Source organism: Hemitrygon akajei, chromosome 1 (genome assembly GCF_048418815.1).
Source record: "Hemitrygon akajei chromosome 1, sHemAka1.3, whole genome shotgun sequence".
In the NCBI taxonomy this organism is placed as follows: Eukaryota; Metazoa; Chordata; class Chondrichthyes; order Myliobatiformes; family Dasyatidae; genus Hemitrygon; species Hemitrygon akajei.
This window is the reverse complement of record NC_133124.1, coordinates 114535719-114555335: the sequence shown is the minus strand read 5'-3', so window position 1 is coordinate 114555335 and position 19617 is coordinate 114535719. Positions and strand designations below refer to the sequence as shown.

General features: G+C 40.2%; 1 protein-coding gene across 2 annotated transcripts in view; it reads right to left on the bottom strand.

The window, feature by feature from the left end:
* Nucleotides 1-19617, bottom strand: part of tbc1d31 (TBC1 domain family, member 31) — an 83710-nt gene that overhangs the window by 36881 nt on the left and 27212 nt on the right. For both annotated transcript variants that reach the window (XM_073050322.1, XM_073050331.1), the window contains exons 6-12: nucleotides 18163-18322; nucleotides 16831-17031; nucleotides 12881-13069; nucleotides 11689-11768; nucleotides 7387-7533; nucleotides 668-801; nucleotides 428-561 (exon numbers count right to left, since the gene is read on the bottom strand). In XM_073050322.1, coding sequence (XP_072906423.1) covers nucleotides 428-561; nucleotides 668-801; nucleotides 7387-7533; nucleotides 11689-11768; nucleotides 12881-13069; nucleotides 16831-17031; nucleotides 18163-18322 — 1045 coding nt within the window. The remainder of the gene's footprint in view (nucleotides 1-427; nucleotides 562-667; nucleotides 802-7386; nucleotides 7534-11688; nucleotides 11769-12880; nucleotides 13070-16830; nucleotides 17032-18162; nucleotides 18323-19617) is intronic.

Genomic DNA, 19617 nt, shown 5'->3' with positions numbered 1-19617 from the left:
CATATTGCTTTGAAATTAGCATTTGAGCTTACATGATGAATATTAATTATTATATGCAAGTTTCCTTTTTATGTATAAAAAGATAGTGAAGTAAACTTGCACAGGTCATTTAAAATCAAAATGATATCGTAACACTTGTAAAAATAAAAAGTACTCAGATTCAACATAAAATTTCTGATCTGTTCATGAGACTATGGGAAAAGCAAAACTACTGTGGGAACGTTACTCAAGTAAAATAGGAAGCTTTTTTATGGTTTGAATCTAGGTACCTTGGACTAAAGAATGGGTACTTTGGAATTCAGTTCTATGCCTGGTTTAGAACTCTACACTATAATCTGCATTACAGCCACTATGTGTTTAGCAAAACATCATAAAAACACAATAAAAGGTAATATGGTCAATCAAAATTACTTAGATGCTTAACTACCTGTGAGGTTATGTTGTAGTTCACCAAATGCTGCAATAGCTCCTTGTCATGGTGGGCCAGAATGTTCTCAATCATACCCAGGAGATTTACTGGAGGATTTGGAAAATATTCAAACCAATGCTGGCACCAGTTTACTAAAAACGTAAAGTTAACAGGTGATATCGCAGTTTTACATTCAATATCAAAACCTTTGTTTAAAAAATGACGCAACTAATCAAAAGTGTTTCCTCTTCTACTTACCTATAACAGTAGCGACAACTTCAAATCCAATCAATTGGTTATTCTGAAAGAGTTTTACAAATGGGAATGCGAGTAGTGGAAGATAAGAGACCTCACTAAAGATGGTTGACCAATGAGCCATAGCCGACAATATCCTGATGAACAAAAACAGTTTAATAAATTAAAATAATTTTATTTCCTTCCAACTGAATCTCTCTGCAATGCACATGGTCTCTGAAACTCAATCATCTCTATATTACCTTTCCAAAAGAGATTAAACCTCCTCCTAATCTATGATAATGATCAAATTAATTCAGACTATAAAGAACAGTTCAACTTTTCATGAGAAGGTTATGCAATTTTTCATAATAAGTAAGAGCCCAAATCAAATCTAACTGTAATACTAGTGCAATTACCCTAATTTAAATCTTATCAATGGGTAAGAAGTAATTGCATGGGGAGAAATTCATCTCAAGTACTAAATAATTACATCAGTTAAACTCACCGTCACTGAAAGGCCAGACTCATGTACTGCCTTGGAGCTAGATTTCTTTCCCAAAGCATCCACTCTCATTAGAGATGGAATTTCACCACCCATAAACTGGCAGTGGGTTGCCTCAGGAATTGGAATCCCTAACACAGTTCATAACCTTGGAAAGGAACAATCTGAGCACTTGAATTGATGTTACATTTTCTAAATTGCTCTCATTCATTATCTGACTGAGAAACTATCCATCTAGTTCAATCTGAAATAATGCTCCCTCAACTTTTGGTACATAAAGTGCTCCCCATAGTTCACTTCATCTGCCCAATATTGTGATGCATTAGACTCATTATTTTACTTCTATTCACAGATATACACAACTGTATCCAGCATTTATCAATTATCTAGTTACTATAAATCAACAATTATTGGGATGGCCTCAGATAACTCATTTAATGCTGACCTACTGTAGTTATTTTATAATTGTACAAATAGGAAGCATATTTCATTATGGATTAATTATTTCATATAAACAAAATGGTCAAATTTCTCCACTGAAAAGAATTTTCATGCAGTAACTACAAAGTCAAGAAAGGGAGCAAATTAGTCAGATGTTGGTGCTCCCTTCTTAAATCAATGCTGGTGATTAATAGTGCGGCCACACAGTGCTAGAGAGGAAATTCCGAAGTGGCAACAGAGAGACAATGAATGCTGGAAAAACACTCAGCATTTCAGGCAGCATCTGTGAGAAGAGAAAACGAGGTAACGCTTTCATCAGCAATGGGAAAAGTTTAAACTGAGCATGGTGTAGAGAACAAAGGGATGACTATGGTAGCATGACAAAGAGAGATTAAATGTAAAAACAAAATATTAAGACCAAAAGATAGAGGAGCAGGATAAGGCCATTTGGCCCATCGAGTCTGCACTGCCATTTGATCAGGGCTGATCCATTTTCTCCCTCAGCCCCAATCTACTGCCTTCTGCCCATATCCTTTCATGCCCTGACCAATCAAGAATCTATCAACCTCTGCCTTAAGTATACACCTTATCCTCGTTATATGCGTCTTCATACAATGCGGATTCACAGTTATGCAAGGGACCTATTTCTACCAATGTCTCCTTATATGTCTCTAAAACTCACAGTTATGCAAGGAGCACTGCTTTCCCGTCAATACAAGTCACGTGCGCACATCTCACAGTCTCACCCCCGCCAGTCTCGCATTGGTTTTGGCGACGTGTGGATGTGCGATCTTGCGCTCTTAAACTTTTGTTGGTTTTACCTACAGTGCAGTGATTTTGTGCTTGAAATATTTAACTACGCCTCCTAAGCATCTGATGTCAAGTCCTGGACCATCAGCCAAGTGGCAGAGAACCGCTTTGACACTTGAAAAAAAGTTGGAAATTATAAACAGGGCGGCATCGGGTGAAGCTAACACAGCTCTGGGATGCTACTTCGGCCTGGGTGAGTCCACAATCAGAAACATAAAGAAAAATGCTGAAAAAATAAAAAGTGCAGTGGTTGATTCACCACAAGTGTCTTCAAAGATTGTTAACAAAGTGTGTAACCTGATTATGACAAAAATGGAGAAAATGTTGAGTTTGTACATTGAGCATGAAACAAAGAAAAAAACAACACTTAGTTCCGATCAACTTTGTGCGAAAACTTGGGAAATTTATGGTCGCCTTTGTCCAGAGGCTAGTGAGGAAGTGTCAAGCGATATTGTCAGCTTTAATGCAAGTAGGGGGGTGGTTTTCTAAGTTTGTTAATCATCACAGGCTTCACAACTTAGCTGTGCGTGGTGAGCAAGATAGTGCTGACCACGAAGCTGCTGGCTATGATAGCTGAGTTAGGCATCACACCAAAGCAGGTGTTTAATGCGGACGGGACTGGGCTTTTTTGGAAGCGTATGCGGAAATGCACGTACATAAGTAAGGATGAAAAAACTGCGGCAGGTTTCAAGGCAGCAAAGGATAGACTGACTTTGCTTATGTGCTCCAATGCCGAAGGAGACTGTAAGATGAAGCCACTCTTAGTTTACCATTCACTAAACCCTCGTGTTCTTAAGGATTTGAGTACTGTAAACCCTAGTATGTTAACTTTCTATGATTACGTTGAATTTTTCCTTAAATTGATGAAATATAATACAAATGTTGCCTTGTGGTACTGCTCGTGTGTCGTATTGGTATGAAAATGTGAATAAATTACAGGTAAAACATATTTAGGAAGCCCTCTGGAACGCATCCCTATTTTCTCCATTTAAATAATTATTCATATTATGCATTTCACATTATGCACTGACTGTGAGAAATGTATCCCCCATATATAACGAGGATAGGGTGTACATAAAGACTTAGCCTCCATAGCCACTTGTGGCACAGAATTCCAGATTCACCACTCTGTGGCTAAAGAAATTTCTTTTCATCTCCATTCTAAAAGGACATCCCTCTATTCTGAGGCAGTGTCCTTTGGTCCCAGATTCTCCCATCACAGGAAACATCCTCTCCATATCCACTCTATAAAGGCCTTTCAACATGTGATAGGTTTCAATAAGGTCATCCCTCATTCTTCTGAATTCCAGTGAATACAGGACCAGAGCCAGCAAAAGTTCTTTATATGACAAGCCGTTTAATCCTGGAATCATTTTTGTGAGGCTCCTTTGAACCCTCTCCAGTAACAGCACATCCAACTGCTGACAGCGTGGAGGAGAATGAAAATCGTGGAAAAAACAAGCAAAAATAATGCTAGAACTGAAAGACAATAAAACATTTCAGTTGCTGAAAATCTAAAAAACAGTTAAGGCACTACAATTTGGAAGTGAAAAAATGAGTGAACATTATACTGTATGTTGCTGGCATTTCATCAGAGGTAGCCAGTCACAAACAGAGAAGGCTGGTTACCTGAAGGTGTTGAATTCAATGTAACTTATGAGATGTGGCATGCCAACACAGAAGACTAGATCCTGATTTTTGGGCTCACATGTATGTTATCTGAGTAATCCCAAGACATCTTTTTTCAATGGTCCAGCATCTGCAAATTTTTTGTCTTTTGATTACTTGTCAGCGTTAAGGGATGGCTTAGACCATGAGACATAGAAGCAGAATTCGGACATTCAGTCTATCAAGTCTGCTCCGCCATTTTGTCACGGATGGTTTATTTTCCTCTCAACACCAATTCTTCTGCCTTCTACCCATAACCTTGCACACCCTGACTAATCAAGAACATATCAACCTCTGCTTTAAATAAACCCAATAACATGGCCTTCATAGCCATCTGTGGCAATGAATTACACAGATTCAATAACCACTGGCTGAAGAAATTCCTCATCACTGTTCTAAATGTATGTCCCTCTCTCCTGAGGCTGTGCCCACTGGTTCTAGACTCACCCATTGTAGGGAAAAGTCTTTTCCACATCCCCTCTATCTAGGCCTTTCAATATTTGATTGGTTTCCATGGGACCCCCCCCCCCCACCGCCCCCAATTCTTTTAAACTCCAGCATGTACAGGCCCAGAACACCAAACACTCCACATATGTTAAGTTGCAAATTTCTGGAATCATTCTCATGAACCTCCTCTCGATCCTCTCCAATGCCAACACATCTTTTCTTAAATAAGGGGCCCAAAACTCCAAATACAGTCTGACCAATGCCTTCGAAAGCTTCAGCATTACATCTTTGCTCTTATATTCTAGTCCTCTCAAAATGAATGCTAACATTGCATTTCTGCAGCATTTTTCAATCCTGTGAGTGGCTCCTCCATACCAGACGGTGATGCAACCAGTAAAAAATGCTTTCCACTGTATATCTGTAGAAATTTGCGAGTGTTTTTGGTGGCATACCAATTCTCCTCAAACTCCTAATGAAACACAGCCACTGTCATTCCTTCTTTGCAATTGTATCAATACGTTGGACCTAGGGTAGATCCTCAGAGATGTTGACACTCAGGAATGTGAAACTGGTCACTTCTGATCCCTCAATGAGGATTGATGCGAGTTCTCTCAACTCTCCCCTCCTGAAATCCACAATCAGTTCCTTGGTCTTACTGATGCTGAATGCAAGGTTGTTGCTGTGACATGACTCAACCAGCTGATCTATCTCACTCCTGTGCACCTCATCACAATCTGAAATTCTACCAACAATAACCGTGTCATCAACAGATTTATAAATGCAACTTGAGCTGTACCTGGCCACACAATCATGGATGTACCTCGTAGAGCAGTGAGCTAAGCAAACATCCTAGAGGTGCGACAATATTAATTGTCAGCGAGAAGGAATTCAAGGATCCAGTTGAAGAGGGAGGTACAGAGGCCCAGGTTTTGGAGCCTGTTGATTAGAACTGAGGGTATGTAATCAATAAACTGAGGCCTGATGTAGGTATGGCTATTGTCTAGGTGATCCAAGGCTGAGTGGAGAGCCAGTGAGATTACATCTGCTGTAGACCTATTGTGGTGAGAGGCAAATTATAGCTAGTCTAGGTCCTTGCTTATGCAGGAGTTGATTCCAGCCATGGGCAACCTCCCAAAGCACTTTATCACAGTGGGTACGAGTGCTGCTGGGCAATAGTTATTAAGCCAGCTCACCGTGCTCTTCTTGGGCACAGGTATGATTATTCCCTTTTGAAGCTGGTGGGAACCTCCAATTGCTGCAACGAGAAATTGAAGATGTGTTTGAACACTCCTGTCAGTTGGTTGGCACAGGTTTTCTGAGCCCTACCAGGTACACCATCAGGACCTGATGCTTTGCTAGGGTTCACACACTTGATAGATGTTCTGATGTCGACCTCCAAGACAGAGATCACAGGGTCAACAGATGCTGCATGGTTTCACACAGGTGTAGTTTTATTCTCCATTTCAAAGTGTGCATAAAAGATACTGAGCTAATCTGGGAGGGAAGTATCAAAGCTATTCATGATGTTAGGTTTCGCTTTGTAGGAAATAATGGCTTACAAACCCTGCAGAGCAGATATGCATCTGATTCCATCTCTACCCTCAATCAGAATTGTTTTTCCACCCTTAAAATAGCCTTCTGTAGGTCATACTAGGACTTCTTATTTAGTTCTAGATCACTGGTCTTGAATGCCACAGATCTAGCTCACAATAGAATACAAATCTACTGGTTTACACCATGGCTTTTGGTTAGGGTATGTTTGGTATATTCCTGAAGGCACACACTCACCCACACAGGTCTTGCTGAAGTTGGTGATAACTGTGGTGTATTCATTCACACTCGAAGATGAATCCCTGAATATTGTCCAGTCCACTGACTCAAAGTAGTTCTGTAACTGCTCCTCTGCTTCCCTTGACCATACCTTCTTGGTCCTCCCCACCAATGCTACAATCTTTAGTCACTGGGAGTAGAAGTACAGCCAGAGAATTGGACTTTCCAAAGTGTGGGATGGCTCTGTAAGCGTTTTTGATGGTGGTATAACAGTTGTCAAATGTATTGGCTTCTCTGGTTGCACTGGTGACATGTTAGTTACAGCTGTTCGGAGACTTCTTCAAGCTGGCCTGGTTGAAATCTCCCGCAACGATAGGGAAGGCATCAGGGTGTGTAGTTTCATGCCTGATTACGTTGCTGTGCTCCTCCGGTGCCTGGCTGATGTTGGCCTGAGGTGGAATGTACACCACTACCAGAATGATGTCAGAAAACACCTTCAGCAGATAAAATGGATGAAATTGGACCGCTAAATGTTCCCGGTTGGGTTACAACGATTGGTTGATATATTAGAAATGAGCTAAGGGGTTAAAAAATTTAAAACCAATGGGCTTATTGTCACAATGAAATTTTTACATTGAAAACTAGCAGGGCAATAAAATGTTAAGGAAGGCTGGTAGGTATTAAATACTGGATCATAGGACTCTCACATCAGAACCTGCCTAAGCAATTAGTGTTTAAATTTCTGTCCCATCTAACCAGAAACCTTTTTAATAATACATTTATCAATTCTATTTCTTCCTAGAATTAGCAACTCATTTACATCAGATAATTGAAGGGTTTCAACCACTGGCTCATAATGAAGGGTTTCGGCCCGAAACGTCGTCACTACCTCCTCCCATAGATGCTGTCTGGCCTGCTGAGTTCTGCCAGCATTTTGTGATTTTATTTATTTCCAGCATCTGCAGATTCACTTGTGTTACATCAGATAATTGTTCAGAATCAAGCAATATATACAAAAAAGACATTGCTGAAAGACACTAAATGTTTTAAAATGCATTTGTAAAATAGTTACATCTAAAGAAAAAGCAAGTTTAAAACACACCGTTGAAGAATTCTGAGAAGTTTTCGACTTTTGATGGGATATTTTTCGTGTATTCCCAGGTAGGCAGGATGTGTGCCCTTGTCAGTAAGGCTACTGAAGGATGCATGGTTCTCGGGCAGCTGCAGCAAACCACGCCAAATAAACATCCTGCAATGTGAAGTCAAAGATATAAAAGGACTACGTCTTCCTCTGTACAAAACAACAGCATGAGTACAGAAACAGACTGGCTCAAAGGAGGCCTTAATAGTATTAATGTTACCCACAAGCCCTCTCCCATTCCTGTTCATTCCATTGCACCAATAAAACCATCTTCAGTGTTAGATTGGAGAGGCTTTGTCTCAACAAGCCTGTGCAAAGTATGTTTCTGGTAAGCTTCTTCATCTGCTGTGCAGTGAGAATGGTCCCAAGGGCTTTGTTGTTTCTTTGTTTAAGATGTGACCTCCAGCCTCCCGGATAACCACATCTGCACCAAGTGCACCGAGCTGAGCTCACAGTGAACGTGTTAAGGAACTGAAGCTGCAGCTTGGTAACCTCTGGCTCATAAGGGAAAATGAAAATGGATAAATGGGAGCTATGGGGAAGTAGTCACCCCTAAGCTGCAAGAGGCAGGTTCCTGGGTGACTGTCAGGACAGGAAAAGGAAATGGGCAACCAGGGGTGGACAGAGCAAACTTGCAGTCAGTCGGATGAGTTGCAGTGTAACATAGGGACAAAGCTGAAAAGGGTGATGAATACAGGATGGAAGTTGTTATATTTGAATGCACACAGTATACAGAATAAGGTAGGTGATGTTGAAGTGTAGTTACAGATCGGCAGGTATGATGTTGTGGGCGTCACCGAGTCGTAACTGCAAGACAATTACAGTTAGGTGCTTAACATCCATGGATACAAATTGTATTGAAAGGATAGGCAAGTAGTAAGAGGGGGTGGGGTTGCTCTGCAGTTAAAAAAAAAATAATAAATCAAATCCTTAGGAAGAGGTGACATAGGATCAGAAGGTGTAGAACCCTTGTAAGTAGAGTTAAGAAACTGCAAAGGTAAAAAGACGCTGATGAGAGTTACATGCAGGCCTCTGAACAGTAGCCAGGATGTGAGCTACAAATCACAATGGAAGATGGAAAAGGCAAGTCAAAAGGGCAATGTTACAATAGTCATGAGGGATTACAAAATGCAGGTAGATTGAGAAAATCAGGTTGGTACTGGAACCCAAGAAAGAGAATTTGTAGAATGCCTACGAGAAGGCTTTTTTGAGCAGCTTGTGGTTGAGCCCACTAGGGGAAAGGCTATTCTGGATTGTGTGTTGTGTAATGAACTGGATTTGATTAGAGAGTTTAAGATAAAGGTACACTTAGAAGGCATTGATCTTAATATGATAGAATTCACCCTGCAATTTGAGAGGGAGAAGCTACAGTCAGAAGTATTATTTTTACAGTGGAGTAAAGGGAATTACAGAGACACGAAAGAGGAGCTGGCCAAAGATAATTAGCAGGCGACACAATCAGAGACGACGGAAGAACTGAAATGGCTGGAGTTTCTGGGAGCAATTCAGAAGGCGCAGGATAGATACATCTCAAAGAAGTAATATTCTAAAGACAGAATGACGCAACCGTGGCTGATAAGAGAAGTCAAAGGCAACAAAAATGCAAAACAGAGGGCACATAATAGATCAAAAATTAGTGGAAAATTAGAGGATTGGGAAGCTTTTAAAAAGCAACAGAAGGCACTAAAAAAAATCATAGAGAAAAGATGTAATATGAAGTAGCCAATAATACCAAAGAGGATACTGAAAGTTTTTCAGATATATAAAGCGTAATTCCGAGGCAAGAGTAGATATCGGACTGCTGGAAAATGATTATGGAGAGGTAGTAATGGGAGAGAAGGAAAAGACAGATGAACTGAATAAGTATTTTGCATCAAGTCTTCTCTGTGGAAGACACTAGTAGTCTGCTGGATGTTCAAGAATGGCCTCTGCTACTCTTGAACATCCAGCATACTGCTATTACTGGGACGTTGAAGGGTCTGAAGGTAGTTAAGTCACCTGGACCAATGCACTGTGCTGCAGGGTACTGAGAGAGGTAGCTGAAGAGATTGTGGAGGCATTGTAATGATCTTTCAAGACTCAGTAGATTCTGGAATGGTTCAGGATGATGAGAAAATTGCAAAGGGAGGGAGGCAGAAGAAAGGAATTTATAGGACAATCAGCCTGATCTCAGTGGTCTTGGAGTACTTGGAAGGATATGAAAAAATAGGCTATAGTCAGCATGATTTCCTTAAGGGAAAATCTTACCTGATAAATCTGTTGGATTTCTTTGAGGAAATAACAAGCAGGATAGAGAAAGGAGAACCAGTGGATGTTGTGTACTTGGACTTTGATAAGGTGCCACATGAGGCTGCTTAACAAGAGCCCATAGTATTAATGGAAAGACGCTAGCATGAATAGAGGCTTGGCTGATTGATTGGAGACAAAGAGTGGGAACAAAGGGAGCCTTTTCTGGTTGGCTACCAGTAAGAAGTGGTTTCCCGCAGGGGTCGGTGTGGGGACTGCTTCTTTTCATGCTATACGTCAATGACCTGGATGATGGAATTGATGGACTTGTGACCAAGTATGTGGACTTTATGAAGATAGGTGGAGGGGCAAGTCATGTTGAAGAAGCAGGGAGTCTGAAGAAGGAATTAGACAGATCAGGAGAGCGGGCAAAGAAGTTACAGATTGAATAAAGTGTCGGGAAGTATACGGTCATGTATTTTGGTAGAAGGAATAAAGTGTAGACTACACTTTTTCTACACGAGGAGAAAATTCAAAAATCTGACATGCAAAGGGACTTGGGATTAACTTGCAGGTTGAATCAGTGGTGAGCAAGGACTCACCACTGTTAGCATTCAGTTCAAGAGGACTAGAATATAAAAGCTAGGACATAATCCTTATAAAGCCACAGCTGAAGCCTCACTTAAGAGTATTGTGAGCAGTTTTGGGCTCCTTATCTAAGAAAAGATGTGCTGACATTGGAAACTGTTCAGAGGAGGTCACATGAATGATTCCAGGAATGAAACAATTATCATATGAGGAGTGTCTGGTGGCTCTGGGCCTGTACTTGGGAGTTTAGAAGAATGTAAGGAGGACCTCATTGAAACCTATCGAATATTGATAGAGTAGATGTGGAGAAAATGCTTTCAATAATGGGAGAGTCCAGGACCAGAGTGCAAGACCTTAGACTAGAGGATGACCATTTAGAACTGAGATGAGGAGGAATTTCTTTGGCCAGAGGTTGATAGGCTCCTGATTATTCAGGACATGAAAAGTTATGGAGAGAATGAGAACAAAACATGGATTAGTCATAAAGAAATGGCAGAGCAGACTCAATAGGCTGAATGACCTAATTCTGCTCTTGTGGTCTTCTCTAAAATATAAAAACAGCAAACACTAGAAATACTCAGCAGGTCAGGTTGTATCTGTGTGAAGAGAAACAGAATTAACATTCCATGATCTGCTGAGTATTTCCTGCACTATCAGTTTGTATTTTTAGATGTCCAGCATCTGCTGCTGTTTTTTGATTTTCAAAACCTTTTATGTATTCCCTTATATGCTTAATCAGCTCACCCTTCAATACAACTATATCATGGGCCTCAGTTACTCCTTGCTATATAATGTCCCAATATCACCACTCTCTTGGTAAAGAAGTTTCTCCCAAATTCCCTTGTGACATCATTAATGAATTGTATTTTGTTAACAATTTTTCCTTATGCACCCTGTAAATATAGTAATTTGTGAAAGTGCAAGTTACATGATAGCCCCCAGTCATGGGTCTGTTGGTATGGGCAATTATTTAAAGCAAAAGTAGCGTCATACAGAACAAAGAGGTGTGAATTTGACTGTCAGTGTTTGCTACCAGCTCATCTCAGCTACAGGGCAATAGTAGAGGGGCTAAAATAGCCCTAAACCTCTACTCAAGAAAGAGAAGAAAACAAAATATCAACTCACTAAGTTCCCACTATATCCCTAATTTCTGAGGGAAATTGAGCTTAAGTACAGTAATTTCACAATAATTGGGCAGAGACAGTTGTAATATTTCTGCGAACATGCAAACATGGTCCATTTTACAGAAGATTACATCTCTGCCCCAACTAAGTGCTGAACATGGGAAGAAGGTGGGGGAATACCGTGGAAGTGTTAAGGCGAAACTGGCAGAGAACATCAAAATTCCTCCAGTCCAACATATATGTACAATTATTATAGCCTGTTAAGTATTTTTAGATGAGCTAGTTGCAAATATTAAATCAAGTTATAGGCAATTCAGTAGCACACCTGTACTTTTCTGGGTATTCCCCGAATTCTTTCAGCAGAGCCCGTAACCGCTTTTTATTAAGACCCGCTGGAAGCACGTTCTAGAGTAAGAAATCACCAATTACTTCCAAGTTTAAAAAAAATGTCAATACTTCATTGTTAACTATTCATTACGAAGAAAACTCAGGTTCACAAGTATCAGATTTAACTAACATGCAAGAAGTTGTAAGTCAACATTCCCAGATGGCTTAGTGTAGGCTGGTTTTCTCTTTGACAGTGACTTACACAATTCATAAATATTCTGGATTAAGTATTTGATATATAGTTAATTTTGGCAGGGCAACATTCATCCACACTCTACTATGTGTAAGTATTTTAACAAGTAAAGGAAAAATACCTGCATTTATATGAGGTCAGGACGTCACAAAGTCCTTTTTCAAAAATAGACACTGCTCTAACACAGGAAAATTAGTAACAAACTACATATAGCAATATTCCACAATATGCACAAGGTAGTGATACTGGTTAATGAATAAATTATTGGTCAGTACACCGTGGAAAATCTGCCTGCTTTTCAGCAACTCACCTCTGTGGAATGTTTCATCTAAGGGGATGAATATCATCTAATCCGTGCTGCAGCATTTCTTCAATACTGGCACTTAATGTTGGTTGTTCATTCACCTCTACATATGGGACATGACAAAATGTTGTCTAAGAGCCAGAAGATCAGTGTGAGATCATAACTTGAGCCTTCAGCTTGTGCTCTTTTAGCAAATCTCTGCAAGGGCATGAAAGCAAGCCACGATTGGTCTTGCTTCCCTTGACTTTTGGAGATGAGAGAACAAAGGAGAATGCATGTCATCTAGTGCTGTGTGCTGTGCCGTATGTTTTATGTGATCCCACGTGAAGAGTCACTCTGTGCAAAAAAACAACTGGAGGGCAAGCAAAAGCAACAGAATGAATTTGAAAATGAGTGCCGCATTTGGGGGAGAAAAAGGAGCAAAACAAATATGTCAAATTAGTTTTGTCACAACAAATTCTTAAACTTCCAACAAGGGTGAAGCACATAAGCTAGTCATTCAAGCAACTTACAAGCCAGTATTAACTTTCATCCAGATGTTTGTTGAAAAATATCCAGCTTTGGATCAATTATACCTAACTGCTGCTTCTGCACCATTTTTGACCAACCCGGTCAGATCTTCTGGCCTCTTACCTCTTTATCCTCCAAGATGGTGCCAGATGGTTTTAGGATCCTAGCCTGGACTTCCTTCCCAGTTGACTTTTCTTTCTGAGGTCTTTCTACTTTTCCAGATGTTACTCGCATTTTCAGGCCAGATGTAACACTTTCATTTTTAGAATTTTTATCCTTGTCTGCAACAACTTTAACCAGTGGGGGAGGTGGCTGGAGTAACAAAGACAATTAATATGAAATGTGGCTTACACTGGTTCCTTTCCGAAGTTTGTTGAAAACAATAAATAGAAACACTAGTAACCAGAATTACACACTTCTATGAACGCAAAGTGTGAATGATGGCTCCATTGCTTTCACTGCATAATAATAAACTTCAAAAGAATTGCATAAACGTGTATGATCAAAGATCTGCAGAATTATAATGGCGAATGAATGAATAGTCTGGTTCTCACATGTACTTTTTCCCTTCAGAATACGATAAGACATTTCAGATTGTCATGGGATACCCCAATCAGTATTTCCTTTAAAAATATATACAAAATAGTTCAACATTACATAACATAGAGATACTGCCTAGATTTTTGTGCCTGGCATGGGACTTGAACTTGTAACTTATCCCATCGTTAAAGCATTTTCTGTCTGTTTCAGAGATGTAGTATAAACAAAATACTTGAGAAAAAAATAGTACAGACACCTGAAAGAAGGCTTTATAAAAGAACCATCAGATCACAAAAAAGTCATCCCACTGTTGTTATTGCTGTAAGAACATTGCCAAGTTCAATGATGACACACAGCATGAACAAAGATGAGATGGCCTACAGAGAGGAGGTGGAAGAGCTCAAAGCCTGGCGTGAGGTGAATAAGCTCACCTTCAATGTCAGCAAGAAAAAGGAGATGGTTATCGGCTTCAGAACTTGAACCACTCACACCCCTCTTTACATTCTCAGCACAGCAGTGGGAACTGCAAGCAGTTTCAAACTCCTGGGAAGGCACATCTCGAACAATCCTACACAATCAGGAAAGCTCACCAGCACCTCTGCTTTCTGAGGAGGTTGAAGAAAGCTGGCTACGCATATCAATACTCATGTTCTTCTGCAAATATGTAGTAGAAAGCACCCAACATGTTGCATCACTGCATGGTACAGAAACTGCACTGCAGTGCACAAGTAGACTCTACAACTTATAGCCAAAACTGCCCAAAGCAACACCGGCACCAACCTACACACCGTCTAGAACGTAAATACAGGTAATCCCTGAATTACGAACGTCCGATTTACGGACAACTCGTATTTACGAACTGAGGAAGGAGAACGCCATCCACCATATTAAGTCAGATCGCGACGCCGTCCACCATTTTAAGTCAGATCACGGAGCTGTACGCCATTTTAAGTCGTTGCCATTGACACTGTATTGAGTGTTTAATTTTGTATTTGGCTTAAATTTTTCTTAGTAAGATTCACCCTGACCTCGCTCCCCCCCCCCCCCACCGTTTTGGTCGGCTGGTGGCGCAGTGAGATCAGCGCCGGGCTCGAGAACGGGGGTTCCCGAGTTTGATCCAGTGACAGACCGCTCCCGTGCCTGGTTGATGTCGATCCGGTGACTCCCGTAGCATCTGTGCCAAATTGATGTCGAGCTCGCAACTCGACCTCGTAAAAAAACCACTGCCACCTCCAGTTTAAATTCCCACGCAGAATATTGTAGAGGATCAAATACCCAAACCCAGGTAGCCCTGGTAGATCAAATAGCCCTCACTTGTCCCATTTAGCCTGTCTCAGTGCGGTGGTCCTTAGGACCCAGCGGACCTTGGGACCCTCCGCCCACCGTGTTTCTGTTCCATTGACGGGAAGCAATTGCGATTGAAAATAAAGTGGAAATAATAAAGCATTTGGAAAGAGGTGAAACGCCATTGGTCATTGGAAAAGCGTTAGGCTACAGTCGGTCAACGATCGGAACAATTTTAAAGGATAATGGATAAAGTGAGAATAATGGAGCATGTGAAACGCCCTACTCCAATGAAAGCTACAATTGTTACTAAGCAACGCAATGGTTTAATTATTGGAATACATACGTTTCTTAAGTGTTTTATATGCATAGAAAGGTAAAATATATACTAAGACAAATGTTTGATGGACTTATACTAAATAATACCAGATGTACTTGTTCTGACTTACGTACAAATCCGACTTCAAGACGGACTCAGGAACGGAACTCATATGTAACCCGGGGACTGCCTGTACAGAAAGGTGCTGGAAAAGGGTCAGTAACACCATGAAGGAGCCCACCCACCCTGTTCTTGGACTTTTTGTCCCACTTCCATCCGAGAGGAGGTTACATAGCATCCACACCAGGACCACCAGACTCAAAAACAGTTACCTTCCCCAAACAGCAAGGCTGATCAACACCTCCACCCACTAACCCACCCTTCCACACCTCACCACCACTACTTTATCACCACCTGCTAGAGTCACCTTATGTGACAGACGGTGCCTAGCGTCACTTTATGGACATACAATCTAGGTATGTAAACTATCTTATGCATTTACAGTGTATTTATTATGTTTTTTAAAAAAATTGTGTACTTTATCATTTTGCTTTTCATTTGTGCTGCATTGTGTCTGGAGTAACAATTATTTTGTTCTCCTTTACATCTGTGCACTGGAAATTTCATTAAATAATCTTGATTCCTGAACTCTAATTACTTCCCCAAAACTTTGTCCTGACGAAGGGTCTCGGCCCGAAACGTCGACAGTGCTTCTCCTTATAGATGCTGCCTGGCCTGCTGTGTTCCACCAGCATTTTGTGTATGTTGTTTGAATTTCCAGCATCTGCAGATTTTCTCGTGTTTACTCTGCCCCAAGTAGTTACCGGTATTCAATTCCTTTCTGAAATTTATTTTCTTCCACCACTCCTTCAGAGTGAATTCCTGAAAGCGTTTTAGTTCACAGTGTGAAAATCAATGCATTTAGGAACTAGGCAGGCAATACCTTCCTCAAACTCAGCAACTAGTAGGTTGGACAAACTAGGGTCATCTTCTCTGGAGTGGCAGAGGCTGACAGGAGACCTGATAGAAGTTTATGAAATTATAAGAAGCACTGATAGAATAGATAACAGTTACCCTTTTCCCCGGGGCTCAAATATCTAATAATAGAGGGATACAGTTAAGGTGGCATCAGCGCCGGACTTTGGAAGCGAAGGCTCCCAAGTTCGAACCCAGTCGTGCTTTCCATCCGTGCCGGGTTGAGCGTTGAGCTAGTCACTCGGCCTCATAAAATAAAACAAGGGTCGAGTCAGGAACGTTCATACCATGACCCGGTTAGTCCGAAAGGAGACCAATCCTGACACCACGCGCCAGATAAGGATGGCTGATTGTCTGGTGTGACAAGCTATGAATGAAGTTAAGGTGCGTAAGTTAAAAGGGTCATCTGGGGCAAGTTTTCTTTTTTTGAAACTGAAGAGTGGTGGGTTCCTGGAATGCTCTGCCAGAAGTGATTGGTGAAGACAGATACAGTAGAGGCATGGATAGTATGAAGAAAATGGAGGGATACGGATCATATGCAGAAGGGATTAGTTTAATTAGGTGCTGATAGTTTAAAAACATCAGCACAACATCATGGGCCAAAGGGCCTGTACTGTTCTGTTTTCCAAGTATTGATCACCCTCCATATGAAATATACACTTTACACTTGATTTGCAAAAACAAATAAAATAACAAAGGGATTTATTCCTTTACTCATTAATTTTGATGCCAAAATATAGCATCATCAATACAAAATTTCTGTTTCGCATTTATGTAGCATTTACCAAAGTTAAAGGTAAAAATCCAAAGTAGATCAAACCAAAGCTCAAGAAAATAAAAATAAATATTTTCTTGTTATATGTTAACACTATATGAAAACCCTCAAGTCACTACTGACATTCACAGCATAGTAAAGTCAACATCTTTACATTATACTCAATGAGCCTCTGATTACCTTATTTAATTCCTCTGATAAAGCTTTGACACTGTAAATCGCAAGGCTGCCATCCTCTAGGATAGCTACAACGTAATGCCCATTTGGACTGATTGCTGCGGAGCTAATTCCATTATCAAGGCTTCCAATGTCAAAGAGAAGCTTGCAAGTGTGGATATTAAGAAACCTCATGATGCCATCCTGGCTCAGTACTCCAACAACCTGCAACATTGGTCAAACACATCATTTGCAGCAACATGCGAGATACCCTCAAACAATGATGTACATCAAAAGAATGCAGATCACACCAATAATGAAAAAAGTTCCTTATGTGGTCAATTAAACATTTATTACTGGAGTTACTCAAATTTAAAGAGCTTAAGCTTTAAGATTCTGGTTTAAAAATGTTTTTAAGTATCTGTGTTTTTAATTTTAAAAAACCTAGAACCTCCCCAACAATGACAACTTTATTCCCCCTCTCATTCATCAGGCAGAAGACACAAATGCCTGAAAGCACATACCATCAGCCTTAAGTAATGCTTCTATCACATCATTATTAGACTATTGGACAGTCCTCTAGTATGATGACAAGACTGTTAACTTTGCAATATGTTTTGTTACAGCTTTGTATCTTATTGTCTGCCAGCAATTCACTTTCTCTCTTTATTCTGAATTCTGTTAGTTTTTCCTTTGGACTTCCTTAATGTATTGTTGCAATGAAATGATCTCTATGGATAGCATATGAAGTTTTTCACTGTACACCAGTACATGGGACAATAATAACCTAATTTACCTTGGAAATCAGTTTCACCAGCAACGCAGATATTACTCAAATTCTCCCTTTGTGTCCACTTAAAGTTATCGAATGAAGGACCAAGGTCCAGTTCGTGCTAAGGCAAAGATCTCAATGACCACTTTGTGAAAGTGAATAGCCACAGTAGTGACCACCTCCAATACAGAGTTAGTACATTTTCCCTGTGACCATGTGGGTTTACTCTGAGTGCTCTGGCTTCCTCCCACATTTTAAAGATGCAAGGTTACGGTCAGGGTAAGTAAGTTGCAGGCATGCTATTGGTGCCTGATGCATAGCAACATTTGCGGGCTGCCCAACATGATCCTGGCTGTTTTGATTTAACACAAATGATGCGTCACTGTATGTTTCCATGTACATGTGACAAATAAAGCTAATCTTTATCTTTTTATGAGTTTTTCTCTGTAGTGCTCCCAGGATTTTAATATCACTTTTCCATTTAAAGTTACACAGACAGAGTCGTAATGTCACACCCTCCACTGGAACCCGAAATTGGGCAATGATGTATCCTGCCCCCAATCTCATGTCCAATAATAGCTTACCTGGCTTGATCCACCATCGAAACTATCAGGGAGAAATTCAAGATGGCGAATTGTTCGCACTTTTGGTGGCATCTGGATTATCCGCTGCAGCTGTCTTGCATTCAGGCTCCAAAGGTGAAGACAATTTGATTTCCCTCCTGCTATTAAAATTTGACCATCCCTGCAAGAATTAACATTTTGATATAAACATACACCTTGCGAATCAGGATCTAAAGGGCTCAGACTGCACCAGTCTTGCAGTGTGGAAGAGAAGGGGAAGATGCTACAGAACCATTTTTATTGTAACAATGATTCGGCAAGAGAGCAAGTGTCGCACAGAATATGAAGCCCCCAGGTGATCATTGTTTTATGACATTGATAGAAGTCAGAGTGCCTGCATGTGCCTCTATTCAGCCTCAACTGATCGACTGAGTGTAATGATTGGGGTAGCTAACTAGATGTTTTGTTGAGGTACATGAGTCAAAATAATGAATACTAAGTGACAATACCTAGTATTCATCACTTAGATGTATTATTCCCACCACTTCCGGTTAAGATGGCGGTAGATTAAGTCGCTAAAACTATTGCTCCGCTCCATTTCATATACCTGCATTTATTTCTTACTCTTCCTCCCACTATTGAAGTTGCTGGCTGCACAATGAGTGTATCTAAGCCTACTAAATCGGCAAAAAAGACACTCCATCGAGAGCAACCTTGAGTGAACCTTGAGTGAAATTGTGTCGCTGTTAGAACAAACCCGACAAGATATGTTTTCTCAATTTAGTTTGTTGGAACTGAAACTGGATAAAATCAACTCTACACTGGAGAATCATGCTCAACTTTTATCACGTTTTTTTTAAAAAAAAATTTTTAATTGAGTTTTCAGTGATTACAGAAGAAAAAAAAATTATCAGCCCTTCCCCCTCCCCCCTAACATATCCCTATAGAAAGAAAGAAAAAAAAAGAAGAAAAAAAGAAAGAAAGAAAGAAAGCCTGGATATCGGAAGTTCCCCACATGCTCCATGGAGTTCATAATAGCTTTAGTATATATATTTATTTCTTTCCCCAAATAACCAGTAATTTTATCTTCGGAGCACCTATATACTTAGTCCTATCTTTTGTTAATAAGGGCGCCAAATTTTCAGAAATGTTTCATATTTATCTCTTAAATTATAAGTAATTTTTTCAAGTGGAATACAGCTAAAGATTTCGTTCTTCCAACGATCTATACTTAAGTATGAATCCGATTTCCAAGAAACTGCAATAGCCTTTTTGGCTACTGCCAATGCAATTTTTATGAATTCTTTGATATTTATTCAATTTGGGTTTCGGTTTTATCCCTTCAATATCGCCTAGTAAAAATAATATTGGGTTATGTGGAAGTTGTGTTCCAATAATTTGTTCCAGCAAAACTCTTACATTTGTCCAAAAAGGTTGAATTTTAAAACAAGACCAAGTAGAATGTAAAAAAGTACC